This window comes from Tinamus guttatus, unplaced genomic scaffold (genome assembly GCF_059628265.1).
Source record: "Tinamus guttatus ecotype Peru unplaced genomic scaffold, ASM5962826v1 Tinamus_guttatus_pri_ptg000451l, whole genome shotgun sequence".
NCBI lineage: Eukaryota > Metazoa > Chordata > Aves > Tinamiformes > Tinamidae > Tinamus > Tinamus guttatus.
In genome coordinates this window covers 2,365,844-2,393,469 of record NW_028288985.1, presented here as the reverse complement: position 1 = coordinate 2,393,469, position 27,626 = coordinate 2,365,844, and the positions used below count along the sequence as shown (strand labels likewise).

General features: G+C 42.9%; 1 protein-coding gene across 4 annotated transcripts in view; it reads right to left on the bottom strand.

Moving 5' to 3' along the window:
• The window catches only part of GRM7 (glutamate metabotropic receptor 7), a 283,339-nt gene that overhangs the window by 30,224 nt on the left and 225,489 nt on the right, over nt 1-27,626 (bottom strand). For 2 of the 4 annotated variants that reach the window (XM_088532059.1, XM_088532060.1), the window contains exon 9: nt 1,217-1,463. In XM_088532059.1, coding sequence (XP_088388185.1) covers nt 1,217-1,463 — 247 coding nt within the window. Of the gene's footprint in view, nt 1-1,216; nt 1,464-12,564; nt 12,628-27,626 lie in introns of those variants that run through there. The other 2 variants (XM_088532061.1, XM_088532062.1) reach the window with 2 other exon arrangements.

Below are 27,626 nucleotides of genomic sequence, written 5' to 3'. Positions count from 1 at the left end.
AAGAGCTAATGGAGTGGATTTCCTGCAGCGCCATGTATCACCTAACAGAAATTTGGCTTAGCAGAAGAACTCTCAGTCTTGGTGGGTTATATCCTGGCCTGGAAATACATTTATTTTCTTTTGGAGAGATGGTTCTGTTCAGTATGAGTAGAAGTGGCAGAACATGATCCTTAATTTATCAGAAAGATTTTCTTGCAGTCTTATAATTCTGACACTCATTTTTAATAAGGCGGTTTGTGATTTCTGAAGACAAATTCTGTTTTTCCATTTAGGATATATTTTCTATACCTGCATGATCACAGAAGAATACTCAAGGGGTGAATAAAGTGAGGAAAGTGCTGTGTCAGTGATTTGCTAGCTGTTTCCGCTTTGCTTTGACAGCAGAGTTTCTGCTTTCAGGCAGATATTCAGGCAGCAGTTTAACAGACAAGAAGTGGCAGAGATTTCAGCAGCAAATGGATGAACAAAACATAGGCAAGGAAAGGGCATTTCTCCACATTCAGATTTGGTTTTCGTAAAAACTGCAGACGTGCCTAAACCTTTCCAGTAAGCTACAAAGTTGTGCAGCTGTCTCCTTCCTCAACTCCTTCCAGATTCAAATGCAAATCAAATTTGATGGCCTTAGTGTGTAATTTTCTGCTACAATATACCATGCTACGCACATTAAAGAAATTAGAAGCATCTTCTCCATCTTTTTTTTTTTCCTCTTTTAAATCAATGGCGAGATCTGCATTAAATTTTACAGGACCAGATAAAATGCCTAAATGGGAATCTTCGAGGTTTGTGGCATTTCTGCAAGGAAACTGCTAAAATCATAGCTGTGGCTCAGGTTAACAGAGGCACGAAAGGAAATGCCACTTAATCCCTAAAGACGATTTTGGTACCTGTCGGCGTTGTCTTGGAAATGCCCCAGGTTAGATTCTGACACATCAGGGAGCAAGTTCAGACTGATGGGGTTGTACTCATGGGTGCCCTTATTCACAGAGGAGCGAAAGGAGGAGGAGCAAGTTACAGCTATCAGACCTTTTGTGAGGAGCTGCTGAACTGGCACATCTCAAAAACAGTGAGGAGAAAATAGAGAATTTAAAGAGAATTATGGGACTTTTACCTGAGGAGGTCACACAGTATTAATATCTGAGAAGTCAAAAGACCCTAAAGACTGATCAGTGTCTCCAAAACATATAAATAGCCAATGAATAGGATTAGAAGTACTTACTGTTTGGATCTACGTTTTCACAAAGTTCTGTTTTTGCTTCGCCGTTGGGCCTGTCACTAGGTTTGTGCGAAAGCCGTGACGACATGGTTGCTGCTGTTACCACAGCCTTGAAGCTGCGTTTCCGTTTCTGGACATTTAGTTCAGGATGGAAGATGATGATGTACACTTTCGGCATGTAAAGCATCCCCAGGGCCACTGAAGCACTTAAGTTCATGGATATTGTAAGTGTGGTAGTTTGTATGTAGAGCTAGGAGACACAACACATGAGACACTATTACAAATAAAATGACTGGCAAGTAGGTTGCAGTATTTAAATACAAAGCATTAAATATAACTAATCTAACAGAGATAGGCTAAATGTGTAGAAAACAGAGCACAGCACTTTGCAAAAATCATCAGAAAGAGAGAAGCAGAGAGAAACCAGCTGTGCCTTCAAGCCAGCACAGGCTGCCCTGTCCTCCCGGGGCAGAACTGCTGCATCAAACACAATAGCACCAGCCTGGGAGACTTTTGGCCCATGTTTCTCAGTGTTCATATTGGTATTTTCACTTGTGGCCACATATTAATCTTGATATTTCTACCTGTGGCCACAGCACTGTATACTAACCTCGTTAACGCTATAAAACCACACTTACTGACTTTGCGAGCAAAGATACATGACCCTTCCCAGTGCGAGTTACAACATCCATCAGTTATGTGTGATACCTGTGGCCACTTCAGAAGCTCTGTCCTAGAGGAAGAACCATCAGTGTTCTTACTGATAGCATTTCTGTGGCACTCTTACATTATAATTGCACTTTATTCAAGTGCAAAGATCAGCTTTGGATTTCAATAATGCTGATATAAGGTCTACTATAAATTACAGCAAAGGAAGACTAACAATATAATAATATGAATTAGTTAAAAAAAAAGAAAAAAAAAGACTTACCTATTTTTTTTTTTAATTTCAGTAAGGTTTTTTTTGTTGTTTTTTTTTTCCTCTATACTTCAATTCTCTACAGGTCACTGAAATAACTATGCAGAGACTACACAATAATTTGTATGCTGCTGCCATTCAGCTGCGCTTCTTATAGCACATAGAATGTAGGCAAGTCAGAGAGGAACTAGGAGCACGAGATGGGAATCCAAAGAACTCACAATGCATTAAAACATACTCTGCAAACACAGAGCGAAAGACAAGCCTTCCCCTATTTTTTAAAATCTTTTTAGAGATCACACCTGACAGATGAAATCGAACGATTCTCATCATTTAAGAAGATCGTCCTAAGTTAAAAGGCAGAGACAGTGTGTTAAGGTGTGAGTGCACTAAAAAGGACACAAAACCTCTACAGCTCCTCTTCGGAGATCAACATGCGTTGTAAGACCATACATATGGGAAATTACTACCCATTGTGGTGATTCTTTTGAAACAAAATTTCCCCTTTGCCTCAGAGCTAATCAGTCTGAACTCCTGACAGAGAAAACCCAAGATAAACATGATGGCAGAGTAAAATGCTGACCTTGCCCACATTTTTTCCAATTCCTGTATTTATAAAACTATAAATGTTTCCAGACTTATTACTTCTATCTGCATAGCAGTTGCTATTATACTGATTAAGAGGACCACTAGAAATAATAAAATGCTGTAGGAGAAAAATAAAAAGGAGGCTTGGCATAGATAGGTACCCACCTGTAAAGGTACCCACAATCAGAAAATAAGTGTTTTTGTTTATTCTTCATTAGAAGTAAATAGCAGATATTATCAGGAATTTTGCACAAATCAGGACATGAAGGTATAACCAAGCATATTATGAACAAATATGCTCGGTCAAATCATGTAATTTAAGGCCAGAAGAGAACGTAAGGAGTCACCTAGTTTAGCTGTACAATTTATGCCAGAGCTCACAGGTGACTTTGCCCCATCTTGAAATTGTCCTCTGGGAGAGATCTGAGCACTTCACCAGCCATCTCCTCCAGAGCACTCAGGTCTCCATCATGTTGGGTCTGCGTCTCCCAGCCAGCGCCGAGCTGGGCCTTGTCCGCTCCCACACAACAGTCATTCCCTTTCCCTTCCCTTCTCTTGCCATCTTTTAGGTATTTAAAGAGCTATCACGCTTCCCCCTTAGTCTCTGAGAGAGAATTGGGTCATTTTTTCCAAGAGCAGTCACAGGAAAGAGCCTGGACCCTCCTTCCTGCTCTAACGTGGAGGCTACAGCTACCTATCCCACCACCCTGCGGCAGCGTGAGGCTCTACCCCAACCGCCCTGCTGACTGAGCTCACAGCACTGCTGTTGGACACGATGCTTATTTTTGGCAGACATGTAGTACACTTGCCCCCTGCTCTTCCCTGCACAGTCACTATTTAGCTAGTTATTGCTCACCTTATATTTCACAGTTCAGTGTTATTGCGATACATATTCTCTCTATCTCTATGTACATAAGCACTACGTATATTTATCTTACACTATATGAGGACATTTAAAAGAGAAGACAGTTTACAAGGCATTTGTTTCTTTGCAGCTGACTCTCCTCTCAGTAATGTTAGTGTAAATCACTTGTAGCTCAGCAGGCGTCGCTTGCACTACGCTGACATAAACAGCACTGATTCAAGTTCTTATTGAATAAACTTAATAGTTCTTTAAGAACTGGAAATGAAACATATCACATGCAAGGGCTGGAGGATAAACAGGAAGACACCCTCTTTGTCTTCAAAATGTTTGTAAATGAGTATCGACTTTTATCTTTGCTAAATAAGGTAATAATTATTTCTATTTTATAAAGAGCTGCTCCAGCAGTGCTGAGAGCTGCAGGTACCACCACGTCTGCAGGCCAGGAAGGCGCCAGGACTGCACAAGTGACGGACTGCACTGAATCAGGGCTACTTCTCAGCCTAGTATACAGACCACACATTGCTCTGCTAATAATTTGGAAGAAAGTTTGCTGAACTAACAGCTGCAGAGCTCCTAGTTCAGTCTGAGAAGGCTGGAGGTCTGTAACCTGCTTTCATATGAATTCTCCCTATATAAATACCAAGTAGCTAAAACTGACAGGCACTGAATGTATAATAAGCAATATTACTGAATGAAATCTGCATTTCTAAAAGGTCAGAAGAGACCTGTATTGGTGAGGACTTCTCTCATATATGCAAATCAGGATTTTCAAGTGACATTTTCCTCAAGAGCCATCTCAAATGACTTAGTCTCACAGAAAGTCTATTCAAGAAGCCATATATATGGTGAAAATGCATAGCACTATTTAGACTCATCTTTTTTGGAAATCAGAAAAACCTTTACAGAGAAAGGTAATTTGGACCACAGCATAAAGAAAGAAAAAAAAAGGGAGGGGGAAAGAAAAAAAGTAAAGAAAAAAGGAAGAAAGAAAAAAAAAGAAAAAAAAAGGTAAAGAAAAAAAGGGAAAAAGGAAGAAAGGGGGAAGAAAGAAACTAATGACGGAAACTGCGTAATGGCTTATTAGTTTACACTACACAATTAGAAATGTTTGTATATGAATATTCCCCATCCAAATCCAATTTCTATTTCTGCAACTAAAGCAAAAGGAATTTAAACAGAGCTGTAAGTTAAGCAATATAACTGTATCATCACAGCATGAGGAGGAATGGATGGTTGCCATAGACACAGGGCATTTGACAGTAATGAAGCAGAAGGAAAGACATATAACTAAAGTAACATTTTTAAGGTAAAGCAAGGTAAAGCTATTTTTAGGTAAAAAGCATTATGTTGCAAGATTTTTTTCACCTGGATCCTCATATAGGAAGCTGTTTATTTCATAGGCCTGGCATTTTCTGAATTTTGGGTTATTTTGGTACGTGACACTGATGTTCTGTTTTCAGAAGCAGAAGACAAGAACAAGTCTAGATTTTAAACACCAAGAACAAAATGGGCTCCGTGTGCTCACGGCAGCTCCTGAAGGCTGCAGCCTCGCGGAGCAGCCGCCCCTCGCCGCGCACAGCGTGGGGCTCCGCAGGGACCCTCGGAGGCGCAGCCTGCGCCGCGCGGTGCTCCGGGGGCTGCTCGGCACTGCCTCCCCGGGATCGCAGGGGTCTCTCCGAGGTCCTCCCAGGAGCCAGGCACGGTGCTCATGGACTTGTCCATGCTGCCGGGGGCTGCACGAGATGGCACGTGGCATCACAGCTCCAGCACGCGCCGCGGGGCAGCCTGCTGCCCATCCTGCCACCCATCCTGCCAGGCCCTCCCTCCTACCCCGGCCTGAATTTGCCAACGGACAAAGGAAGCCACTGGCTCCACTGGTCTGTCCTCCTATGCTGTGCAATGGAAAGAAGAGCACAACAGGGTGGTGCTGCCCGCCAACGCCGCCAACACAGAGCTGAGTGCCGGGGTGGCAGCCTGGCTGCTGTTGCTTTTTCCACTAAAATGTCATCGCCGAGCGTGGCATCCAGGCGCCAACCTTGCTGCAGGCCACTTTGTGAGCAGGGCTGGTTGTGGGACCCCTCTGTCTGCTGATGGGCTCCCGGGCCCAAAAGGAGGTGTCCGAACTGGAGAATCTGACTCTACCTCTGCTCATGTCCCTCGACCAGAGCTGACTGGCACCCAAGAAGATGCACCCCAAATCCACCCCTAAAACCAGTGCTGCTGGGACTGCAAAAGCTGCAGACCACCTGCCTGACATCTAGCATCACGTGCTATTAACACGTCTATTCGAGGGCACATAGGTATTAAGATGAAATTACTGTTTGGTCCACTGGATCTTTTGCAGCACAATGCCAGCAAAGTTTCCTCCCTTGCAAATGCAGATGGAGACAAAGGCAGAGCCAGAAAAGCGCTTCTGTAGAACAAGAGATGAGTGACATGAAACACTTCTCGCGGCAAATGGAGCCTTATAAAGATAAGGGAAACGAATACATGTGCTTATTATTAGAATTAAAATCTTAGTTTTATGCATTTTATCTCTGCTTTGTGGCTTTACAAGTCAAATATAAAAAAACAGTTTACATGAAACTGTTTCATTTCTTATTTCACTTTTCTGATAAACTCTCTGGAAGCATTTTAGATCAATGCAAGTTGATGGCTTAAAATACAAAGGATAAGATTTAACTTACAATGGAAGTCTTAATAATTCATGCATGGCTTTTACAAATGGACACTGAAATCTGATAGTTTCCAAATCTGAGATCAAATTAAGAAATTAAGATGTAAATTTTAGTAAGAGATGCTGTAACTCGACATGAATGAGAATTGGGATTGAACTAAATATTTCCATTGAAAAGCATAACTCTTTTTGCTTCTGCAAGCTCACTGCCATGGCCGTTTGAAGCTGTATTTGCTTTGCCATAAGACAAAGGTCCATTTTGGATGGTCACTTACATGTCTCTTTCTCATAGACTAGCTCAGACTACACAGCTGGACAGGGATTTCTTGCCAGGAAGATGTGGGTTCAGGTCCCCATAGGCAGAGATGATGACCGAGCCCAGCACTGTCATCCTCACTACCAGCGTCAGTTCAGTAAACCCTGGCCTACTCCTCGCCTCCCCTTGTCCTCCCAGGGCCCAGCAGGCCCCTCTGTGACACCAGGAAGGACCGTGTCAAGTGGAAGGCGCTTTCGCTGCATGTTGCCCGGCGGCTCGTGTTGGCTGCCGGGCGCTTTGCTGCTGCTGGCAGGCGCTCCTGGCGCTGCGCGTCCTCGGAGCGCCGGCCTTCACTGCTGCCGCTCCGAGTCAGCAGAGACACCAGACCTGCAGCGCCCCGGCCGGTACCACCAGCCGGAAAAGACCACTTGGAGGTGCCGGGCACTGTCCTGATGGCTAAGCTAAGCTCACGTGGCCGGGCACTTACTCGGTATTCAGCTGTAACCCAGAGCCTTTCTTACTACGTGCTTTATACGTGTTTGTACCATGATTGTTGCCAAATATGGACTGTTCTGATGAAACAGGAACGGCGACATCAGGCTCCAAATTTTGAAAAAAATTCACTTGGTGTTAACCATACCACTAGAAATGTATCAGACTTTGAGGCAGCACACTGGAGAAAGCTGAGCCCTGAGGACATCATTCACATGCAAAGACACCTAGATTTTATCATTTATTTTACATAAAGGATTGCTATTTGAATTTTAGATTCCCATGTTTTCCAGATTCTTGCTTTATTCATGCAAATGATGAAAATTGCCTTAAAAACCTTGAGAGATAATTAGACTCATCCTGAATACAAACATCTAAAACCCAGCAAGTTTCACGGCCCAAACGATATCATCGGACAAGTCTGCATGAGCTAGGATGGCTCTGAGATGTAAAGCACTGCAGCACCGGGCCCTTCATTCCCCTCTAAGCCAACGGACAGATCTCCAGCTGCACAAGCACAAAAACAGAAGTTGCAGCAATATTTGTTGCTAAAGTCTTTTTACAAGTTAGAAATACTTTTTGTAGGCTAATACTTTGTATTCATAGTCTGATTGGGGGCAACTGCTCCTTTTATCTAATTCAGCTTTTTAATCATGCAGTGAATTGAGTTATTTTATAATATGGAAATAAATTGGTAACTCTAGATATTTTTGGACTTGTGTTATCACAAACTAATTTATCTCATTTTTGTACGGGAATTAAAACAAATGTTCTTACATATCAAGTAGACAGCACATAGATCTCCCACAAGACTCTTTCAGGTCATCTGAAGATTTCATTGCATTCCTTACATTATGTTACGTAAATATAAGGATGAGAAATACTTTTTAATAAAAATTAAAATTGGCTCCCACTGCCTTATGTGGCTGCAAAACCATGCAAAGCAAAAAAGCTTGAATATAAATGTCACAACAGACATCTTACTGTCTAATGCCTCCATCCACTGAAGATACTGCAGCATTAAAGGCAAATGAAAACATATGAAAACACCTTTTTACATAGAATCCTATGTTTCTTATACTCAGTTTTGCTTTGGAAATATCAGTGCCTTCTACACCCAGAAAGGTGGTGATCGCTTGTTACCCAAGCTACTACAGGAGGACACCACTCACTTCACAGAGCAAAATCAGCTCTGGTCACTGAGACCTATTCTGGGTCCGGGGCAAACGCCACCGCGCCGCAGCGAGGAGCTGCAAAGCGCCCGGGGACTCAAGGCTGTGCCGGGTCCCTCCTGCCCAGGAGGACCCCGGGGCACACAAAATGCCTCCTCCTTGCTCCGCACGGCTTGATTTATGGGAGTTTCTGGCAGATGCAACTTTACTCAGGCAACTGTGGCTTTTCATAAGGACTGTATACTCTCACTGCCTGAGTACTATAAAATATACGTATGGAGTAAACCCGGCAGCTCTCTCCACCGTCCTGGCTCAGTAATCCTCTTTTCATGCACCACTGAAACCTTCCAACAGCCCAGGCACGTCTCAGGCGCCTGCCGCTGGCTCCACAGCTACAGACACACGTCCCCTTTCTTCCCTCGTGTGGGACCAGCTCAATTGCAAATAACAGCACCAACGCCGACCTCCCCTGCGGACGACGTGCGAGCCCCTGCCTCCATCGGCAGCCTCCTAAGCACTATAACCTGAGTCAGGCATCAGTGCCCTCCGGGGAACAGAGCAGGCAGAGAAAAACAGAACTCTGCTGAGATTAGAAGGGTTTAGCAGCACATAGGGAAAGCCATTCCCCTTTCTTTCAGCAAGATAACATGATGTTGAAAATAATAAGGGACTCCAGGCTCCAGCGTTCCCTTCCCTTGGCTCCTTTTCAGGAAGATCGCATTTTCAGACGAAAGTGGAAAACATCTGCCAAATGGTTCTGAAGACAGATACACAACTGCAGGAGGGCATTTAAAAGATACAAAAGAGAGACTTCACCACTCACCACTCTACTAGCCTGACCGCTGGTAAAGCTATGGATATAATCCACAGGCATTTGCCTAGTTCATTACGCAGCACTTAAATATTTTCCAGAGAAAACACAGCTAGAGGCCCCGGTGCGCCCAGCCCTCCGGGCTGCGGCAGCCGCTGCAGGAACGCTGTTAGGGTCAGCAGGGCTGTGCCTCGGTGCCAGCCCCCGGCTGCCCGCGCGCAGCCCCTCGGTGTGCGAGCACCACGCGCACATGCGGCTGGGGCGGGAGGACCGCACCGCTCCCGGGACGGGAGGACCGCACCGCTCCCACGCGGTCCTGAGCGAGGAAGGCCCTGCCTGGCCGCGCTGCTCTGCGCCCTGCGACAGCGCGGGACGGAGCAGCGGGTGCCCCTCGGGGCTGGGTGCCGGGAGCGGGTCACAAACACGACTGAACAGCAACTCGAGACTGACAAGGCACGCACACTGTCACGCTGGCTAAGCCTTGAAAATGACAACAGATGCTCCCCAGGGGACATCTGATAAACAAATGATAGTAGTTATGATGATTGCAGTTATTACTGTACCAAATAGCAAGGCATGCAAATAGCCTTTGTGAAATATCTATGGGAATGTCACAGAATCAGTCACACCATTTAATTATAAATTCTGTGCCTAGTAATTATAGAAAAGGTGACACAGGAAATGATGGGATTTCAGTTTCAGCCAATTTCCCTTTATGAGGCAGTGTTCTGCAGGCTGAGCGCAGTGGTTGTACACAGCGGTTTTGCGTGGCGGTTGTGCGCACCAACAGCTGAGGTGTAACCGGTGCCTGTCATGGGGTTCAGGCCGCACTCAGGGCGCCTGTATGGAGGAGGTGCTGCACACCCAGCATGGGATGCACATGGGGGGTTGGAGCCCTCTGTAAGAAACCCACTCTAAGAGAGTCCCTCTTTCCTGCAGTTACGATTTGTATGCTGTCTTAAGTCCAAAAATCAAATGGGATCAATCAAGACTTGTTTTTTCCCTAATCTCAGAGATTGCAATATTCACGGTGATTCTCAGATTGGAAGGTCTCAGGTCTTTCCCAGACATCTCACTCCCCTGCTCGGCTCTACAGCACGCGCTGCCGTTTCACTGTGGTATCACACACATCCATCCGCACACAGGGAGGTGTGCGATGCACTTATGGTTAAATCAATTAAGCTGATACCAGCTGTATCAAAAAGGAGTTCATAGGTGATGAGGTAAGCATTTGCAAACTTATTTTCAAACTTAAAAAGTATGTTTTCCTGCTGCTCCAAATGGAGATTTGTGTGTCCAACAGGAACAATTTTATTGGCTAGCTGCAGCACACCTGAGGTTGGATGGTTTTTATCAGTGAAAATAGCTGGTTTATTAAGTTAGTGTCCCTTGGAAATTCTCACAATATTATATCTGGTAGATCAAAAAAAAATGTGGGTTAAGTTTGTGGATATATTTCAATGTAATGGAAAAATAGAATAGTTCTACAGAAGCAGCAGGAAACTACAGAGCAACAACACAATTCTTTCAGACGTATGAAAGCAAAGAAGATTAAAGTTTTGAAAGCAGCTCCCAAATTACTGTTCTTTTATACACAGTAATAACAATCATATCTCACTCTTTCAAGAGGTTATCAGCTATCTGCTGGCCCTCACTAAACTGGAGTTCACATCAGTACAACCCTAAAATCCTGCAGCAGGAGCAATAAATATTCATCTGGTGGTGACAGTCACAGAGTAGCGAGAGGAGATGAAATCAAACCAGGTCCCCACTGTCAGGCATCGAGGACTGTCTCACAACACCCCAGCGGGGCCAAGTTTGGGACAGCAGAGGAAAATTAGGCAAACACAGAAAAAAACACCTTCTCACCCAGAATTTTAAGAAAGATTTTCAGCTTCATTGCATTTGACAGTCTCATAAATATTTGAGGAAAATTAATTTTTGTTAGGGCAATTTAAGACAACTTTTCCCTCAAACATATTGACTGTAGGGTTTTTTTCTTTGCAAATAATGAAATAAATAAATGTAATAGGTTCTTAAGGGTATTTTTTAGATATGCCTTCTGTGTTCATCCTTACCATGAAGAGATTAAGAGTTATGGATAAAATATGAAAACAACAAATAACAGATCATCACAAAAGCATCAGGCACCTGAGCTTCCTGCATCTTGCCGTTACTAACTCAGCAATGACAACATTATGTACCATGTTATGCAGGTAATGAGTGGGATGAATTATGTTTCAATATGTTTCTTACAGCAGGAAGCTTAGCACATCAAAGGGAAAATGGGGTCATATTTGGACAGATTACCACCTGCAGAGGTCAAACGTCAATGTGGGCAGCACAGCAGCAAACAGCTCCAAAAGGACTCGTTTTCAATTCCCTCTGCTGGCTCTGTAAGTTGCTCCTTCTAATGTCACACTGCCATAGCCAAGCTAAATTTTCATGTCCTAAATCAGAGCACTCAACACAGCTGGGTTTTCACCTTTCTAAGTCTTAAGAAATAAAATTAAGAACATGCAGAGCAAAGGTGAAGTAAATGTATATATTTTAAGCATAATTTAGCTCCTTTGAGCAAAATATTTTACACAACTTGTTTCCTTGTAATAGGAACTTCTTTATGCAAGATATTAGCATACTTCAGTAAAAAAATAAATATTTACAGATTACATCCATAACTTGTATGATAACTCAAAAAAACAAATATTAAAGCACTTGCTCTGAGGGTTATGAGGCAAGTGCAGAAGGAAGAGGAATTCTGTCCCTCCATCCTTTGAGAGAAATTCTAAGAGCTTATCTAGAAGCAACACTGAATATTCAGATAATTGTACAGAGCAGTGATAAAAAAGCATGTTGCTATTGTCACGGGGCATAAAACGGCTAAAAGAGAAACAGAAGGAGTATCAAAGCAAATCCCCAAAAGTCAAATAGTTTATGCAGGATATATATGTATAGATTCTACATCCTCTAAAGAAGTTTGTACTTCTGTATTAGTTGCGGAAACAACAGAGGCCCATGAACTACATAGACTGATTTAGGAATCACTGCTACTGCTCATGTAGGAAGTAAACAGTGATCACACTGTCTTTGGTCAACCATAATTTGTTGTATCTTTGAGACTCCCCGGAGCTGGCCACACCTGGTGACATTACAAGGATTTTCAAATATTGTTGTCTTTGAAATATCAAGCTGGCATAGAAGGACAACAAAATTATCCTCTTGCAAGGATACTCACTGGTGAACCAAGGCTCATGCATGTCCTCCTCTGAGGAAGATGAAGATGTTTTCCTCTGCGCCCTTCGTACTCACCTGCTCCTGCTGTCTCTGTGCTCAGCTGTTGGCTGTGCCCACAAGCCAGCTCGAGCATTTATGGAGCCCTCCCATTCCCCACATAGTGCTAAAACACTTAAAAGTTACAGAACTATCACAGGTGCTGAACAGGTGAGCATGCCTCTTTCTTCTGTGTTTTACTCCTGCTATCAATACACGCCTGTGAGCTGACGGAATTTATGATCCAAATGAAGTCTGCCACCACAGATTTCACTGTGAGGTGCTTTTATCCAGTGTGGATGTTTGTCCACTTGAGAAGCGTCCTGAGAGTCACCAAGTCATTTCATTTGTATCACTGAGGGGTCTTCATGTGGTAACAATTTCAGTCATGGACGAGTTTTGGTTATATGTCAAGCAGAGAAAGAAGTGAAAGGGCTCAGAAAGCCCATTACCATCTCCCAGAACTGTCTAGTATCCCTTACCTGACATTCTCGTTTGCTCTAAGATCTATAAAATAAGTCAGACATTACTACAAGAGACAAATATAAAGTGCAACAAAAGCCATGTATTTCCCCAGCTTCTACTATTAAAATAATGGCTTTTCTGTCTCTTACTTAGCAAGCACTTAGCTATTTCGAGCTAGAAATAATTCCTCATCTGACATTTTTTCCAAAGATTACATCATCGGAGAGAGCCCTCATTTCATTCTTTGCCTTCACCATTGCACTGCTAAATTGACTGACATACAATCTTGGCATTTTTGGATATTCACTGCCAGACTTCAGCTGCTGTTATAAATCATATTTCTCCACACTTACTGCATTTTATTCATTTTATACATGACCAGAGATTAGAGTTCAAATGAAATAGATTTTGCTATCCTTCTTATATTCTAAACGTCACTAGTCTAGAAATCTGTAATTTTACACACTTCAGCTACTGAATAATTCAATGCAAAAGAAAAAGAAAACTGCCCAATGCTCAGTTTGAAATTTCGAGCAAAACAAAGCAAGGATATTCTGACTGCAGCAACTTTATCTCTGTAACCTTATGCGTATGCATTGCACAGCTCTATGTACCCTTCTTGAACTGATATCTCAGGGCATGTATGAAACTAGAACCTGCATGGACAACAGCTACCTTGGGAGGACTCCAGGGAAGAGCAGAGTAATGTCATTCAAAACAGAAACTCCTGCAAAGAACTCGGTATATTCAAATTCTCCTCTGGATTTTGATAGTTAAGAAGGTGTGATCATGAAGTGACTCTGCCAGTTAATGTGATAGCTACAATTACCAAAATCTCAAACATCTATCTTCAGTTTTCAAGAGAATACTTGCAGAAGTGGTAAAAAGCTTTCAATTAAAGAAATGCTGGAAAGTTGCACAAATTTGAATTGAGCTCACAGTTGATGATGTACTAAGTGGGAAAACTTTCGACAAAAATACAGATGTGCAAAGCATCAATTTCCTGAGTTTATAGGGCGTTCTGGAGCCCTGAACAAAATCTCTAGCCCTGAGACTCGAAGTCCAGAACATAATTTTGTAATGAGGCAGAGCCCGCAAGCTATGATTTTCATTCCTCCTTCATTTCCTTCTACATGGTACTTTTCTCTGGTGGAGCCAAAACGTTCATCTATATGATAGGAGTTGGGTTAAGGTTAAATAGATACCATATCAATAGAGCAGCATTTGGATATAAATAAAATATGTCTTTTCAAGTACTGCTCTGATGGTATGCACCTAAAAAACTGTATATAAACTGTTCATTACATATGTTTGGAATACAGGCACAGGGGGTTGCAGATCATTTCTATCTACAGTAAATAGTAAGAGAATCAATATGTCCAATTTCTCTTTCTATAGTGGATAAGCTAACTATTTTTTTGCCTCCTTAGAACATGCTTCTGCACCCTTTCTTCATTTATGCAGAAAGACAAATAAATATGCAAATGTAACCGAATAATCTATTTTTTAGAGCCAGATTTTCACAGTTGTGAGCAAACTGCACATCAGCATACTGCATGCAGTGTACTTTCCAAGATACGAGTGCCAAATACATGCAATCCCACATTCACTTGCACTCTAAAATATAACCAGGTTTATTCTGTGCGGATGGGGACTCACGCTCCCATACCCAACACTGCAAAGAGGAGAGCACAACGCACGCGGCGAGCTGATGCCAACGACGTGGCCAGCACGAAGAGGCGCAGGACACGTGGCTCTCGCCAAGGAGGCTGCCCCCTCAAAGCTTGGTAAGCTCCTGCTCGGAGCAAGCATTTATTCAGCAAACTTTTACTCACCTTCTCTTGAGCCAATTTCATTATGCAACTTACAGTGCCAAAAAGAGTCACGAGTTATTTTGTGTCTACACTGCAGGGCGTGCGGCTTAACCTCCCCCTGCGGAAGGGAACTGTCCAGAGTGCAACCTCTTTCTGTGGATCACTGCCCTGCAGGGCGCTTTGCTGTCGGCACTGCCAAGTGCAGAGAGACTGAGAAGCTCTGTCACCACATTTAGTACTTTTCTATGGATCTCCCACGCTTGTGGCCAAATTAGACCAAGGCATACATATGCCAGGCCTCTCACTGCAATAGCTTATCAGGACACACATGCCAGAAGGATCAAAACATTCTCCTTCTATCCTCTGCATGAACAATTATTGCACAAAGCCTGTTGGAAGCTAAATAGGAAAGACAAAGCATAAAGTACCTTAATAAACTATAAAGAACCAACTCTAAGTAAAAGCTGAATGAAAACCCAGGGATAGAAGGAGCTTCTGAGATTCCCTTTAGTTCTCAGGTTGCCTCTTTATACTTGGTAAACATTATTTGTACGGGCAAATGAGATAGCAGCTTGCAACACGGTGGGTGCTAGCAGGGAGGCTTTCAGTGAAGTTGCAGGTCACAAGCGACAGCAGCCTGACAAGCCGGCAGCTCCTGCACGCCCAGGGTTGTCATGGCAATGCAGCCGGCCCTGCTGCTGCTTCGCCCTGATAGGGCTCCAGAAATGCTGCCCAAACTACTCAGTGCCTGGAAATAAGAAAGAAGCAGCCACCCTCATGGTTTTCCCTGCCCTGGGCACTGTTACCCGCTTGGCGATTTGCAATTTTCTTCCTATCGGAGAGCAAATTGGTCAGTCTTACCCTAGGAGAGTAAGCAGTGCTTTCAGTTCTCTGTATTCAGTTCTTGCAAAATACATTGTATACTCCAAACTAAATACAATAGTTTTTATAGTTTGCAATCATACAGAATAACCTCACACGCTAGTATCACCATCAGAATGAAGGCCCCAGCCCCCCATGACAAGAGTTGCCAGCCAAAGCCGCGCGCCGGGAGCAGCGGCCGTGGGAAAGCGGGACCCCGTCTCCCCGCAGGGTCTCCCGGTGCGGGCGGCTTCGGGCACAGCCGCAGCCCCCGCTGCTGCCCGTGCCCACCCCGCTCCGCAGAGGCTGCCCTTCCTTCACCTGCAATGCACAGACTTACGGAAAATAAAGAAAAGCTATTTCAGCCTGTGATGCTAATGAAAAAGTAGGAACTACATGCAGAAAATTCACTTTTCAGAGGAAGCTTTGGCAGCTTTTTCTGTCCTTTCACTTTTGTCTTCTCCAATCTGGCCATATGAATGCTTTGTTCATATCCAGTCACCTTCACCCAGTTGAACACATCCTCTGAAAGAAAACTGCTCTTTTTCTGAGACACAATCCCTTTACATCTACTCGCTTCAGCAACCGAATCGCTCGGCTTGCAAAAAACCACCAAAACCTTCTCCCCTACCAGCCCCCTTGGAGCAACATGCCCCATGGCCCAGAGAAATGCAAGAGCTCTTCTCCTCCAGAGTTGCATGTTCTATCTTTAATACCAAAACAGATGTTTCTGAACATATAGCTTGGTTGTATTGACTTTTGATTTCTCAAAGACATTTGCATGAAGTTACACCCCACGCTACTGCTGGACAGTTATCTTGCCTGCATCACCGTAACTATTGATCTATTCATAGTATTTCCTATAAACAGACCAGGTGCTATTTTCTGAAGAACTTATTTCTTCAGAACTCTCTTGGCTTCTTGCTTATGTAACTTCAGTTGGGCTGAATTCTTGTAAAGGCTAAATACTTTTTTTTATCCCTGTATTATGTTTTATCTCAGAGCAAGTTCCACCTAATGGACAAGGAAATTCTCCATCTAAAGCTTTGGTGCTGGTTGTTAAAGCAACTAAACAGTACCCCAATAAGAGCAGCTGGTATGCAGGACCAAAACTCAATCTCAGAGAATAATTCTTAATGCTCTTCCATCATATCAAAGAACTGGACTATCTCAACAGCACAGTCCATCTCAAAGGCAATTATGGTCGTCACGAGTTCCCTCTATCTCTGTGCCCCTGCTATAAAAGCCCAAAAGTCAGTGGGAATGTTTGCGTCAATGTCAGGCTAGTTTGGCTGAGGTCTGTATTGAGAATATATTCCATATATTTGTCTACACAGTATGATCTAATTCTTCCTGGAGACCTTCAGGAAAACACAAAGTGAAAACTGATGCTAGTGAAGGAGTGGGGAGGAAAAAGGCTCCTCATACCACTCCTCTGCAGAACACTGGTTATTCAAAAGCACTGATATGCGTATAAAGCAAGTCAGGTTTTCAATGACTTTTAAATTATAATGTAATTATTATTTAAAGCAGAGCATTTGCATATTGCTTTTGCTGCTTTAAGCCAAAGTTGTTACTGCTGGTAGTGTCCTTTCTGTTTAACAATGTTATCTCAGTGCTGCATAGAGGGTGTATGTGACAAAGCAGTTTTTGAATGTTTTGTGATCTAAAGGTTGTTTTAAAGTATAAAGATCATACTGTAATTCCAGCCAATCCGCTGTATATACTGCATTCAGATTTGTTTATTACTACTGCTTCATTCGCATGAAAGTGTTTTTACTTTCTCAAGCATAAATGCCGAGGGTGTTTCAGCGATGCACAAAAGAATGGCTGGACTCATGAGAATAAGTAATAACAAAACCTTCATTCCTGACCAGCTGTCATGGGAAATTCAAACCATGGCAAACTGAAGAAAAAGAATGCCTCCTAAAAAAAATAATAAAAAGGGGGGAAAAAAAGAAAAACAAACAAATAAGCAAAAATAAAATAAAAACCCAAAAAGCAATGCTAAGAGCTTTCCCTTTCCATTAGTTATGCTAGGACACACCGGTATTTTGATGGAGGCTAATTTCTCAAAAGCACCTACACACAACATAGTGCACTGTAGGATGAGAGTGGGGCAGAAAGCAGCCTACAGAGCTGTGTTTGGCCTATTCCCAACAGGCAGCCCCAAACAAAAGTGTTTCTTGACATAAGCTCCTTTCACCAGGAGGGAAGTCTGCACTGCTCCCTAGGATGCAAGTGCTCATTTTCCAGTGTAACCAATTCACTGTTACTCAGTGGCAGAAAATTACACGGCAAGTCTGAATACTTTTGCTTTTGTTCTATTTTGATACACTTATTCTTGAGCCATCACATTTCTCAATAACGTAAAGTTCAAAGCATAAAGTTCGAAGCAGAACTAGCAGTAAACTGAAACCTTCCTGCCCTTGGAAACCCCCATGGATCTGCAGATAGCGGACATGGGTAGCAGACAAAGTCCCTACGCAGCTTTTGTCCTCAACCATTACTGACTGGGGCTCCTGCCAAGTAGTTCTGCAATTATGAGGAATCTGAATCTTTTACCCCAGGTGTAACTGTTAAATTCCACCAGCCAACTTCAGCATTTTCCTTTCTGAAAACAAGATTTGGCTTTCTCTACTTTAGATTGCATTTGTGACATTGCAGTAAGGTTTGTGTCAGCCTTTTCCATTATAAATCCCTATTTTCAGTATCTAAATGTGTTAGTCAAGGAGCTGTGGATTCATCATCTGGTATAATTGCTGCAAGTCACACTTCCCCCCAGCTAAAGTCTAACACGTTTTATTGGCTTGAACCATGGAACATGTTTCATTGATCAGCACCGTCATTCTTCATCTCAGCAAGTAGTTTAAAATAAATTATAGAACGTTCCCATAATAAAACATGTAAGGCTACGAGAGACATGTCAAGAATACACAAGTGCTTTGTAATTTTTAAGACAAATTATTCACATTTACAGGTGTATGCTAGTAGGTGTTAATTTTATCTATTATTCCTTTAGAACTGTCCAAGTTTGCATTTAATTAACTAAATGGCTTGAGCCATCCAATTCTTGTTGCTACTAATGTATCACAATTAGAACAAACTGTAGCCATGGAAACTGCTAAATCCATCATAATTCATAAAGGGGAGTAAGCTTGCCTTGTAGCTTAGGCAATCCTTGGGTTTCTGTGACATGCAGATGGGCATTCATTGTTATGTTAAATTGGGAATGGGTAATCCCAGAATACAAGATTATTTAGGTGCTCATTTAAATGAGATTTAATTATAAGAAGTCTATCATTTTAGTACCTGTCAAACTCCAGCCATTCCACAATCCTTCACACTGGCGTGTGGTTAGCAGATACCCATGCATGTGAACCCTGATGCAGAACACTGAGAAAGAGCTTCAACTCTTAACTATCAAATACTGCACTCATTTTACTGTAAGGATAAACAGAATTTCTGAAGCCTGATAATAAACAGAATTTTACTTATTTTATTGCACTTATTTTACGGTAAGAATAAACAGAATGTCTGAAGCCTGATGCTACAGTGACAGTTTACAGTAATACCAAAATATTTTCCAGTACATTCTTACTAGGTGATCTTCATCCTGTATTGCCGTAAGGCAAGTCACACTTGCTTGTTACCAGCTCTGTGTTAACTGAGAAATTACCTCCTATGTATCATACCTAAGAGATAACACTACAAATAGCTAGGAATTTTTCAGAGCTTCTTATCTGCAATTTCATTTGGGATATTTTACAGAAAGCAATCTGGCATATTAAGGGGAGAGAAAGCGCGAGTGGCAAGCCAAGTCAGCTCACATTAACAAATCCACGAACTGACAAGAGTTAATGACTCACACGCCCTATTCTACACCTTATGAAATGTATTTGTTGACAGGATTAAAAATACATTGTGGTCTTCACAACGATGCACAGCACACCTGTTTTTTTCTATCCCTTATTATGCATCAACAAATAAATGCTAAGTCTATAGCTGGTCCCTTATCGCTGCATGAGGAAGCCACAAGGAAGCTTGTAAATACAAGGATGAATTTGTGAAAAGCTATACCTTATGTCAGTGAATGTAACCCCTAGGCCTCAAGAGAAAAAAGGCATCAAAAGAAGGAATTTTTCTGTGTGTATGATTGTAATCAAATCAAGACATTTCTTCTCCCGGAGGAAGTTTCCTTTAATAATGGTTGTCTCCCGCTCATTACCTCTGGAGTCACAGCAACATTGCACCGGGCACTGAATAACCCCCCGCATTCTGCAGAGAATACCTGGGCACACATCCAGGAGCTGTATTTATTTTCTCCCAAACAAGCTCTTGCTCAGTTTCAAGTCAGACTAAATCTCAACTTGTACTAAGGCTGTGTTTGAATGTCAGTGCTCTGCTCTGCGTTCGCAAAGAAAGTGCCAAGGCCAGTGTGCAGGGGAACAGTTATAAGCAGGATATTTAGAGGCCCCAACCTTTCCTTCTTATCTTGAGTCACTACCAGATTTCATTTTCCAGTCAATAAAATGAACTAAAACTACATTGATTTTGAAGTTCTGGAAAATGAAAATGCTTTATCTTTCCACTTAAAATTCCCCAGCTCTCCAATTAAGGTAGCGAGCTAAATATTAGCCTAGTAGCTAATATCAGTTCCCACTGTGCTGTCACACCATCTGCAATCATGTGCAGGCACTGACCACCTTGGTTATACTAATCGATCTGCAGTCCGTTCTGGTAGTATCTCACACAATCTAGTGCTTAAGCTTTTAATGCATTTTCCTCTTTAACTTACTGGTGGATTACTGTTGCTAGCCAAGTTTGTTAGTAGGATCTGCTTCTCTGCCAAAAGAGAGCTATCTCGTCTTCAAATTATATTTAATTATCTCCATCAAACTTCACAGCTTGCTCTGATGTGGAAAATGTAAATCACATGGAACAAGAGAAAGATGATAACATATTGTTCATCTAATATTTTATCCTCCTACTCCCTCTGCTTGCCCTTAAATAAGTATCCCTCCCTCTAACCTTAAGTTCGATGAAGATCTTATGAATACTTAATATACTCAGTTTAAATACATGTATTTTTTGCTAGCTTTATAAAGAAAACGTGAACGTTACTTAATCAGTGAAACTATATGACTAGGGACCTGGATATGAGTTAAGCCTTAGTTTCCTGCTGTAGCAGACGGTGGTTAATAGCTGAATAGACGTTCATTTAATGCCATTTAATGGGCAATTAGTAGCATAAGAAAAATAGCTAGAGACAAGTGGAAAACATGTTCTTTGTAAATACGAGTTTCACCTTATTTGCCCATTCTGGGTTCTGGCACCACAGATACTTCAGTGATTTAAAGGCCAAATGCCAATTGAGACTAAATCATCTGTTGCTGAAGTGCCTGACACCATTAACTGAAAAGCGCTAAAGCTGCAAAACTCTTCAAAGAGCCTTGACAACCAAGGGGGTCGGGAAAGGCGCCCTGAGCCACCCCAACTTGCCCTCAGCAGCTGCTGGCCACCTCCACTTGCAATCCCCCTTCCCTGCTCCAAATTTTCCTTTCAGAAAACGGAATGACTTTCACTCATGAAAATATACCAGGCTTTAGCGTCCTTGTTGCTGAGGGGATATGATGACAAGCACCACAGCAAAAGCAATGGCAAGTTAAAGACTACGTCAAAGCAGCGTCCTTCAGAAAGGAAGTCTTCCCTTTTCCGTTTTCTCCCCGGGGGTACAAGGCCCTGCAGCTGCAAGCTGGGCCACGGCTCTCGGCAGAGCCCCAACGCGGGTCCCGCAAGCCCCCAAGCCTCCCTCAGGCCTCTTGCAGCCACAGAGCGGAGCTGCGGCTGCCGCGGCGCGGGCCTAGCGCGCTGCCCCATCGCTCGCTTCGTGCTGACACGCCAGGCACAGCGCTGCCCGGGGAGCCTCCTGAACGGCAGAGAAAAAGGCAGAAAGAGCACCTCTCCAACCCCCCCTCCAGGCTCCCCTTCCAGCTGTAGTCTGAGCCTGATCCTCTGAGCCAGCCTTTAGTTTTCTGCTTTATTCTATGAGAACTTCTTGTATTAACTTCTTGTAACCTTCTGCTAACTTTATCCCTCAAGACAGAATACAAGGTGATTGCTTTGACTGGAGCGTGATGATTTTTATGTTTATTATTGCTAAATGGCTGCTTAAACTATTTTAAACAGCAAATAAATCCTTCAAGTCAATATTTTTGTAGGCAGTTTTTATGTATAATAAAACCTCTTCTTTAGCTTTGCATTAAAGTGGCCTCGCTGGACTCAAGATGCACTTTCAAGAACAGCTTTTCTTCCCCTCTCTACAAATCCAGCTATATTTATCTCACTGACATGCACAAGGGACATGACATTTTTGTGTTAAGAGAATTCTGCTTGCAACAACCTGCAACAATCTTCGTGGTCAGCAAAGGCTTTGCTCTGCCAGCAAGGTGGGACTCCATGAGCAGTGACACTGCAGGTCCCACAACTCTGTATACAGCAAACTTGTTTAGAGGAGTAACTCTTGCCCTACTCTTAGGTCAAACAACAGCTGAATTCCTAGCCTGAACCGCAAGGTTCTCGCTGTTCCACCCTGCTAGGCACAGGACACTAGGATTCCTGCAACACGTCACACCCCGTGGCTTCTCCGAGGCACCTGCCCCACAGGCTTCTCCCGCTGAAGCAGAGGGAAGGCGGCTCCTGACTCCTTCCTGCCACAGGCTCCCTGTGCAGCTGCCCTACGTTTGTTTTCAGCTTCCATTTTGTTTCTGTTTACTCTAAACCAAAAGGATTGACTATGAACATGAGCCACTTAAGGGCAGCAGAGGAGCTCCCTCTGCCTCTGACTGAAAAGGGTCCTTATTTAGTCTCCATCCTCTGGCTGCTTTCATGATCCATTCATTGGCAGTTACAAAAGTACTTAAGGACCCATTCTTCTCCTTGAAATGGTTTGATCAAATAAAACCCTGACTCCTGCATAAAAGTTCATCAAGAAAATTCAGAAACATCTGCATAACTTACATTGTATTGAATAAGCCCTTTGTGGTTCTCTTTTTGTTCCTGGATGAGTTTGGAATCAGCAGCCATTATTTCTTACTCAAAATAACATTATTATGTTTCTACAATCCCCATGGGCTTCAGAAACTGATCACAGAACCATACTTCAGCTCCTTGCATTCGGCTTGTAATGTTAGCCATGCTCTACAGGATTTTTTTGAAAAGATGATTAACTCTTGTTCAAACAAAGGAGCATTAATGGGAATTGAGGTTTACTACAGCAAAAAGCAAACTGAACTATATATAGCACACTCTTCTTTGGCCAACTGTTATGGGAAAATGCTATACAATATGGCTCAGCGAGTCAACCTTTCAAAACAGTCCTAAATCATCCTACCTACCTTGCTAAAGCAAAATTCTAAGAAAAAATATACCGTAAAAAAAAAAAAAAACAATGTTGCAGGAATATATCGACATGACAAGGCAATTACAACACCTTTGCAACGCATATACCTTAAGTTTCATGTACACCAGAAATTCAAAATAACCACTGCAATACATTAAAACCAAATAAAACTCTATCTAAAGGCATCCAAACAAATGCTCCCCTCCTTTTTCTGACAGGCTACAATAGTTTCATGATTCTTGCCCTATAAACTAAATTTGAAGGGATATTTTGTAATTGTACACTCACCTCATATTCATACATGCGTGGTTACCTTACAGTAAACGTGATTGTTCATGTTACTGATAAGTGCTATTCATGCAAATGGTTTTTGCTTTGCAAGACTAAGATTTTAATGTTGGTCGTATCAAAACATAGCAAGATGGAAAAAGCCTCAACTGACACCAAGTAGCAGTTGCGTGGCTGATGCAGCAGCACTGCTGGAGAAATTATGCCGTCAATTCAAGTGAGTTTGACGTTGCAAAGATATCAAAATGCAAGCAAAAAGTTCCATGTACAAAGTAATTGCTCTTCTGGACTCGATTGAGCTGCAATTATTTCGCATTAAGGTGTTGTCAGTTTATACTGCAGATAAAAGCTGTTATGTAACACTGGTTACATACATGCAATTCACATGCAAAAGTATTGACACGTTTTCTAAAAAGTAGAAGCAAAAATGTACATGTCAACACGACGCATTAAACACCTACACATTCTTCCCTTTTTAAATTACGTTGCTTTTTAGCCACATGCAGTTATATAAGCCCCAGAAATCACAAAGCAAAGACAAATTTCTTACCTACTCTTCTGTAGCATGCTTTCTAAATGATTTTAGTGTTACTGTAAATTGCAAGATGGCGCAATGACCACCAAACAGAATTGAATGGAGGAGGAAACTCTTTGAGCACAAACAAATTCCAACTCAAACTCTTCCGAGCTCACGGGAGCCCATGAGAGGCAGCAGAGCCATGAGCTGCTGCCCCACAACCCCTTCCCTGCCTAAGAACATGAAGAGCCATTGCTTTGCAGATATGTTTTTCTCTACAGCTTAAGTTTTTCCACGTTTTGAGATGACTTATTGCAGCCGTTAAGCTGCTCCAGGCGATGCCAGCAGCATGAAAAACGCCTCTGCCCAGATGCCAATGAAAAATATTACAGTTTTGCCCCAGCACCTCCATTTCCTTCCTCCCACGATGGCACCTACTCAAGTAGGTTCCCACATTAACGTATCCTGCAGAGACACAACCTCACAGACCCAGAGACCCTCATCATGTAAGAGGGAGATTTGCAGTGATGCCCTTTTAGTGTGCTTACAAGGTCCAAAAAGGGAAATCACAGAATAAGCTGAAAATTGGCAGACTCTGGGCCGCGCTGCCTTCCACTGAGCCACAACATGACAACCTGGACTGCCTACGGTCCAGGTTACGGTACATATATACCTATTTTTCCCCTTTTATAATGCACACTCCTTTTTGGATTCCATTTATTTTTCCATGTTCCAAATCAGAATTTTTCTCTCCCAGTACAGAGGGGAATGGAAATGGCTAGAATTATCACAGTGAAAAGATCCCTTACTTTATACATCAGACATCAAAGCAGCATGCTTGCAGGCTTCAAAGAATCCCTCCGTGACTGCAGAACTACCTCGGGGTTGCTAACTCGAAGTAATTTCTGCTTAAATTAATACATCTCTGTTATGAGACAGCCACGTACAAATTTAAATGTAGTATTATTACTTCATTTTGGAGATACCTGTTTCAATTACTGAAAGTTTTGCAAAATGAATTGATTGTTAATTATCTTTTAGCGTTCACCTATAACTTCCTGGCAGGCTATTACCAGCACGGCAGCGAGCGCAGCGCCCGCGCTGCTCGCAGCTCCCTGGCCCCGGTGGCACCTCTTCCCGGGCAGCGCACCCTGCTCCGCAGGTAATTATGTGGAGCATGACTGTGCCCTTGGGCTCTGCCCGCGCAGTGTTTCCAATTAGATTTGACTACACGAGTACCTATTAACATTAAAGGAGCACTACAATGCAGCAAATGTGATGAAACAGATCAGTGGTAGATGTACCTTATGCTTCTGTTGTTTCAAGAATCATAATTGCCATTAATTTATGGTCTTTTCAGAAGGATCTGATTAATTATCTCTTATTTCACCCAGACTATGAACTTTTTCTATTAACAAGCTTTAAATACCTACCTTGAAAAGAACAGGTAATGTAGACCTGCAGTTTTACCAGACCTGCAGTTTTTTATAAGCTTGCCTGAATTAAAAAGGTGCTAAATACAGCTAGGCCCAGCCTATGCTTGGATGGGACATCTACAAGAAAGGATCAGGCTTGTTCCTTCCTGGGGTTGAATGACTGCTTTTTGGGAGAGTCCCAAAGGGAACATGGCACGGCGGCGTGGGCATGTGGAACCCTTTTGGATACATCCATTAAAGCTGCCTTGCTGAAGAGTAAAGGTCTCAACTCCTATATCCTGGCCAAAACCTTGGCGATCATTTGCTGCCCTCTTTAAATTCCCTGAGCTTCTCCAGTTGAAAATACCATTATTACTGTGGTTCATACAATCCTAGAAGGTACTCAGCACCTGCCAGTGATGAATACCATCCGCAAATATACAGAAAATTAAATACAAGTGCCTGCCTTAAACTGTATTTCGGAGTGCTGTTAAAATTGCTACACAATAGCTTACACAATACTTCTAACGGGTAGTTTATAAATCCATCTGTGAAATGCTTTAGGTTTCCTCCAAATGCAATGAACTATTATTAACTTTATTGCTGCATTCATTTCTGATCACTCAGAGCTTCACCTGGCGGTGTATTATATAAAACAGTGGTGGATAAAAAGCCACGTCACTAAACAGGTCCAGAAATAAGCATAAATTAAAGATTTTAGAACAAATTTAAATAAATGGAGATATTTTCCCAACACTTTTTGTTTTCTACCCAAAGCAGAAATGCAACTACCAGATATTTCAAAGAAATCTATATTAATTTACCATTTTAGTATTGCTTCACTGTGTAGTAAAACTTCAGGAAATACTTAATACTTCACACAAGTGACTCAAGGTGCTTTTGAAATACTGAATGTCAAATCCAGTTCAGAAAAATGCCACCCCGTTAGTGCCAATGGAGCAGCACTGGGATTCACGGCGCAGTCCGGTGGCAGCGGTTGCAGCAGTTGCAGCACTGCTCCTGCCGGACCCGCATCGCGGCTGCTCTGCGCGCGTCGCAGGCCCCTCAGCAGCACCCGCCCGAGGGAGACGGTCACTTGCTTGCAAGGGTGTCACAGCTCAGCTCGCCCTTGGAGAAGCTACTTAGGTGCTCTCATCTCTCTAGGGCCTTTGGGCACTGCAGGGCTAACATCTGTTGGGATTACCCCTCTATCACAGGTGAATTTTGCATAGCATGTATTGTTATGGATTTATTTTGTTATGGATGTGTTCTACGTTCACCTTTTAATATAAGGGAAAGCAGAGCAAAAGCACAGACTGCAACTGAGGCTGAAGGACTGTGCTTGATGTATTGCAAAACTTCCCCCGAATGTTTTCCAAGAAAGAGATTAGCAGGTGGCACAGCTACAGAACGAGGCCGCACCAGAGGCCTGATGCTACCAGGGCTGGCCTGGCTGCTGCCTCTCTCCTTGCACCTCCCGGCACAGGCTGAACCCCAGGGACGCTGCGAAGGACATGAAACGCAACGCCCGGCCTCTCTGGTGTCCAGGGTGGTCTGACACACATGGGGCACTGGCAGAAAGGAAAAAAAAAAAAAAATCCAACCACACTCTTCACTCTACATGCACAGCTCTTCTGTGACAAGAGAAAAGATGCATTGGAAGTCCAAGATCAGCCAATAAAACTACAAAATGGCCTGTGTAGTCTAGAACTGTTGCCTCAGGCATATCCCACATAGCCACAAAGTAAAATAGTTTCAGGTTTTAAAGACACAACAATCACAAGAAATAAATCTATCTTCCATCATGTATCTCTTCAAGAATCTTGCAAGTTAACAGGCTTCACCCAATCCATCTCTTGCTAATGAGAGGGCACAGATAAGCACCGTGTCACGGCGTCACCACAGCGAGCAGCACGCACACAACCACCGCCAAGGCCCGCCAGGGAGGACTGCACGCCGCACACTGCTGCTATCTGATCTGGTATCCCCACCATTTTTTTTTTTTTTTTGGCACCAAGCATACTAACAAAATTTTCTATCCGAGTTTTCATTTGACTCCCTCTTTGTCGGCCCTAAGACACCATCACTAATTTCAAACAGAAGTATGAATTCATCACTTTCTTTCCTTCTAAATGCTAGGGTATGATACACCCGATTGTACAGGATTTTCTGATTTTGAGCACACCTGGGTAAATACTTTTACATGTAGAGCTATGAATGTGGTGGAAAGTGCTTTCACCAGTGGGTGTATACTCAGTAACTTGGCTTTTCTCAAAGTCTCTTAGCTGCACAGGTATTTTAGAACAGGCCCAGTAAAGAAACCAGCAACTCCCCATTAGAGGGTTTGAGACATTTGCCACTCTCTTTGGCCAGCCCTGTCAGGAGGGCAGTGTCATGTGCAGTGACCTGGGTGCTGCCACATGCACCCAGGCACCAGAACAGTGATCCTTGACCGGCTCCCAACTTGTTCATCTCCCCAACTTACGCACCACACACTGATCATTTACTGTACTCAGACTGTCTGCTCAAGTTGAGTGTAGATAACAGTATTTAGCCAAGTATTTTGTTCAAAAGAAGGGTATTAAGGCACGTATCTGCCAT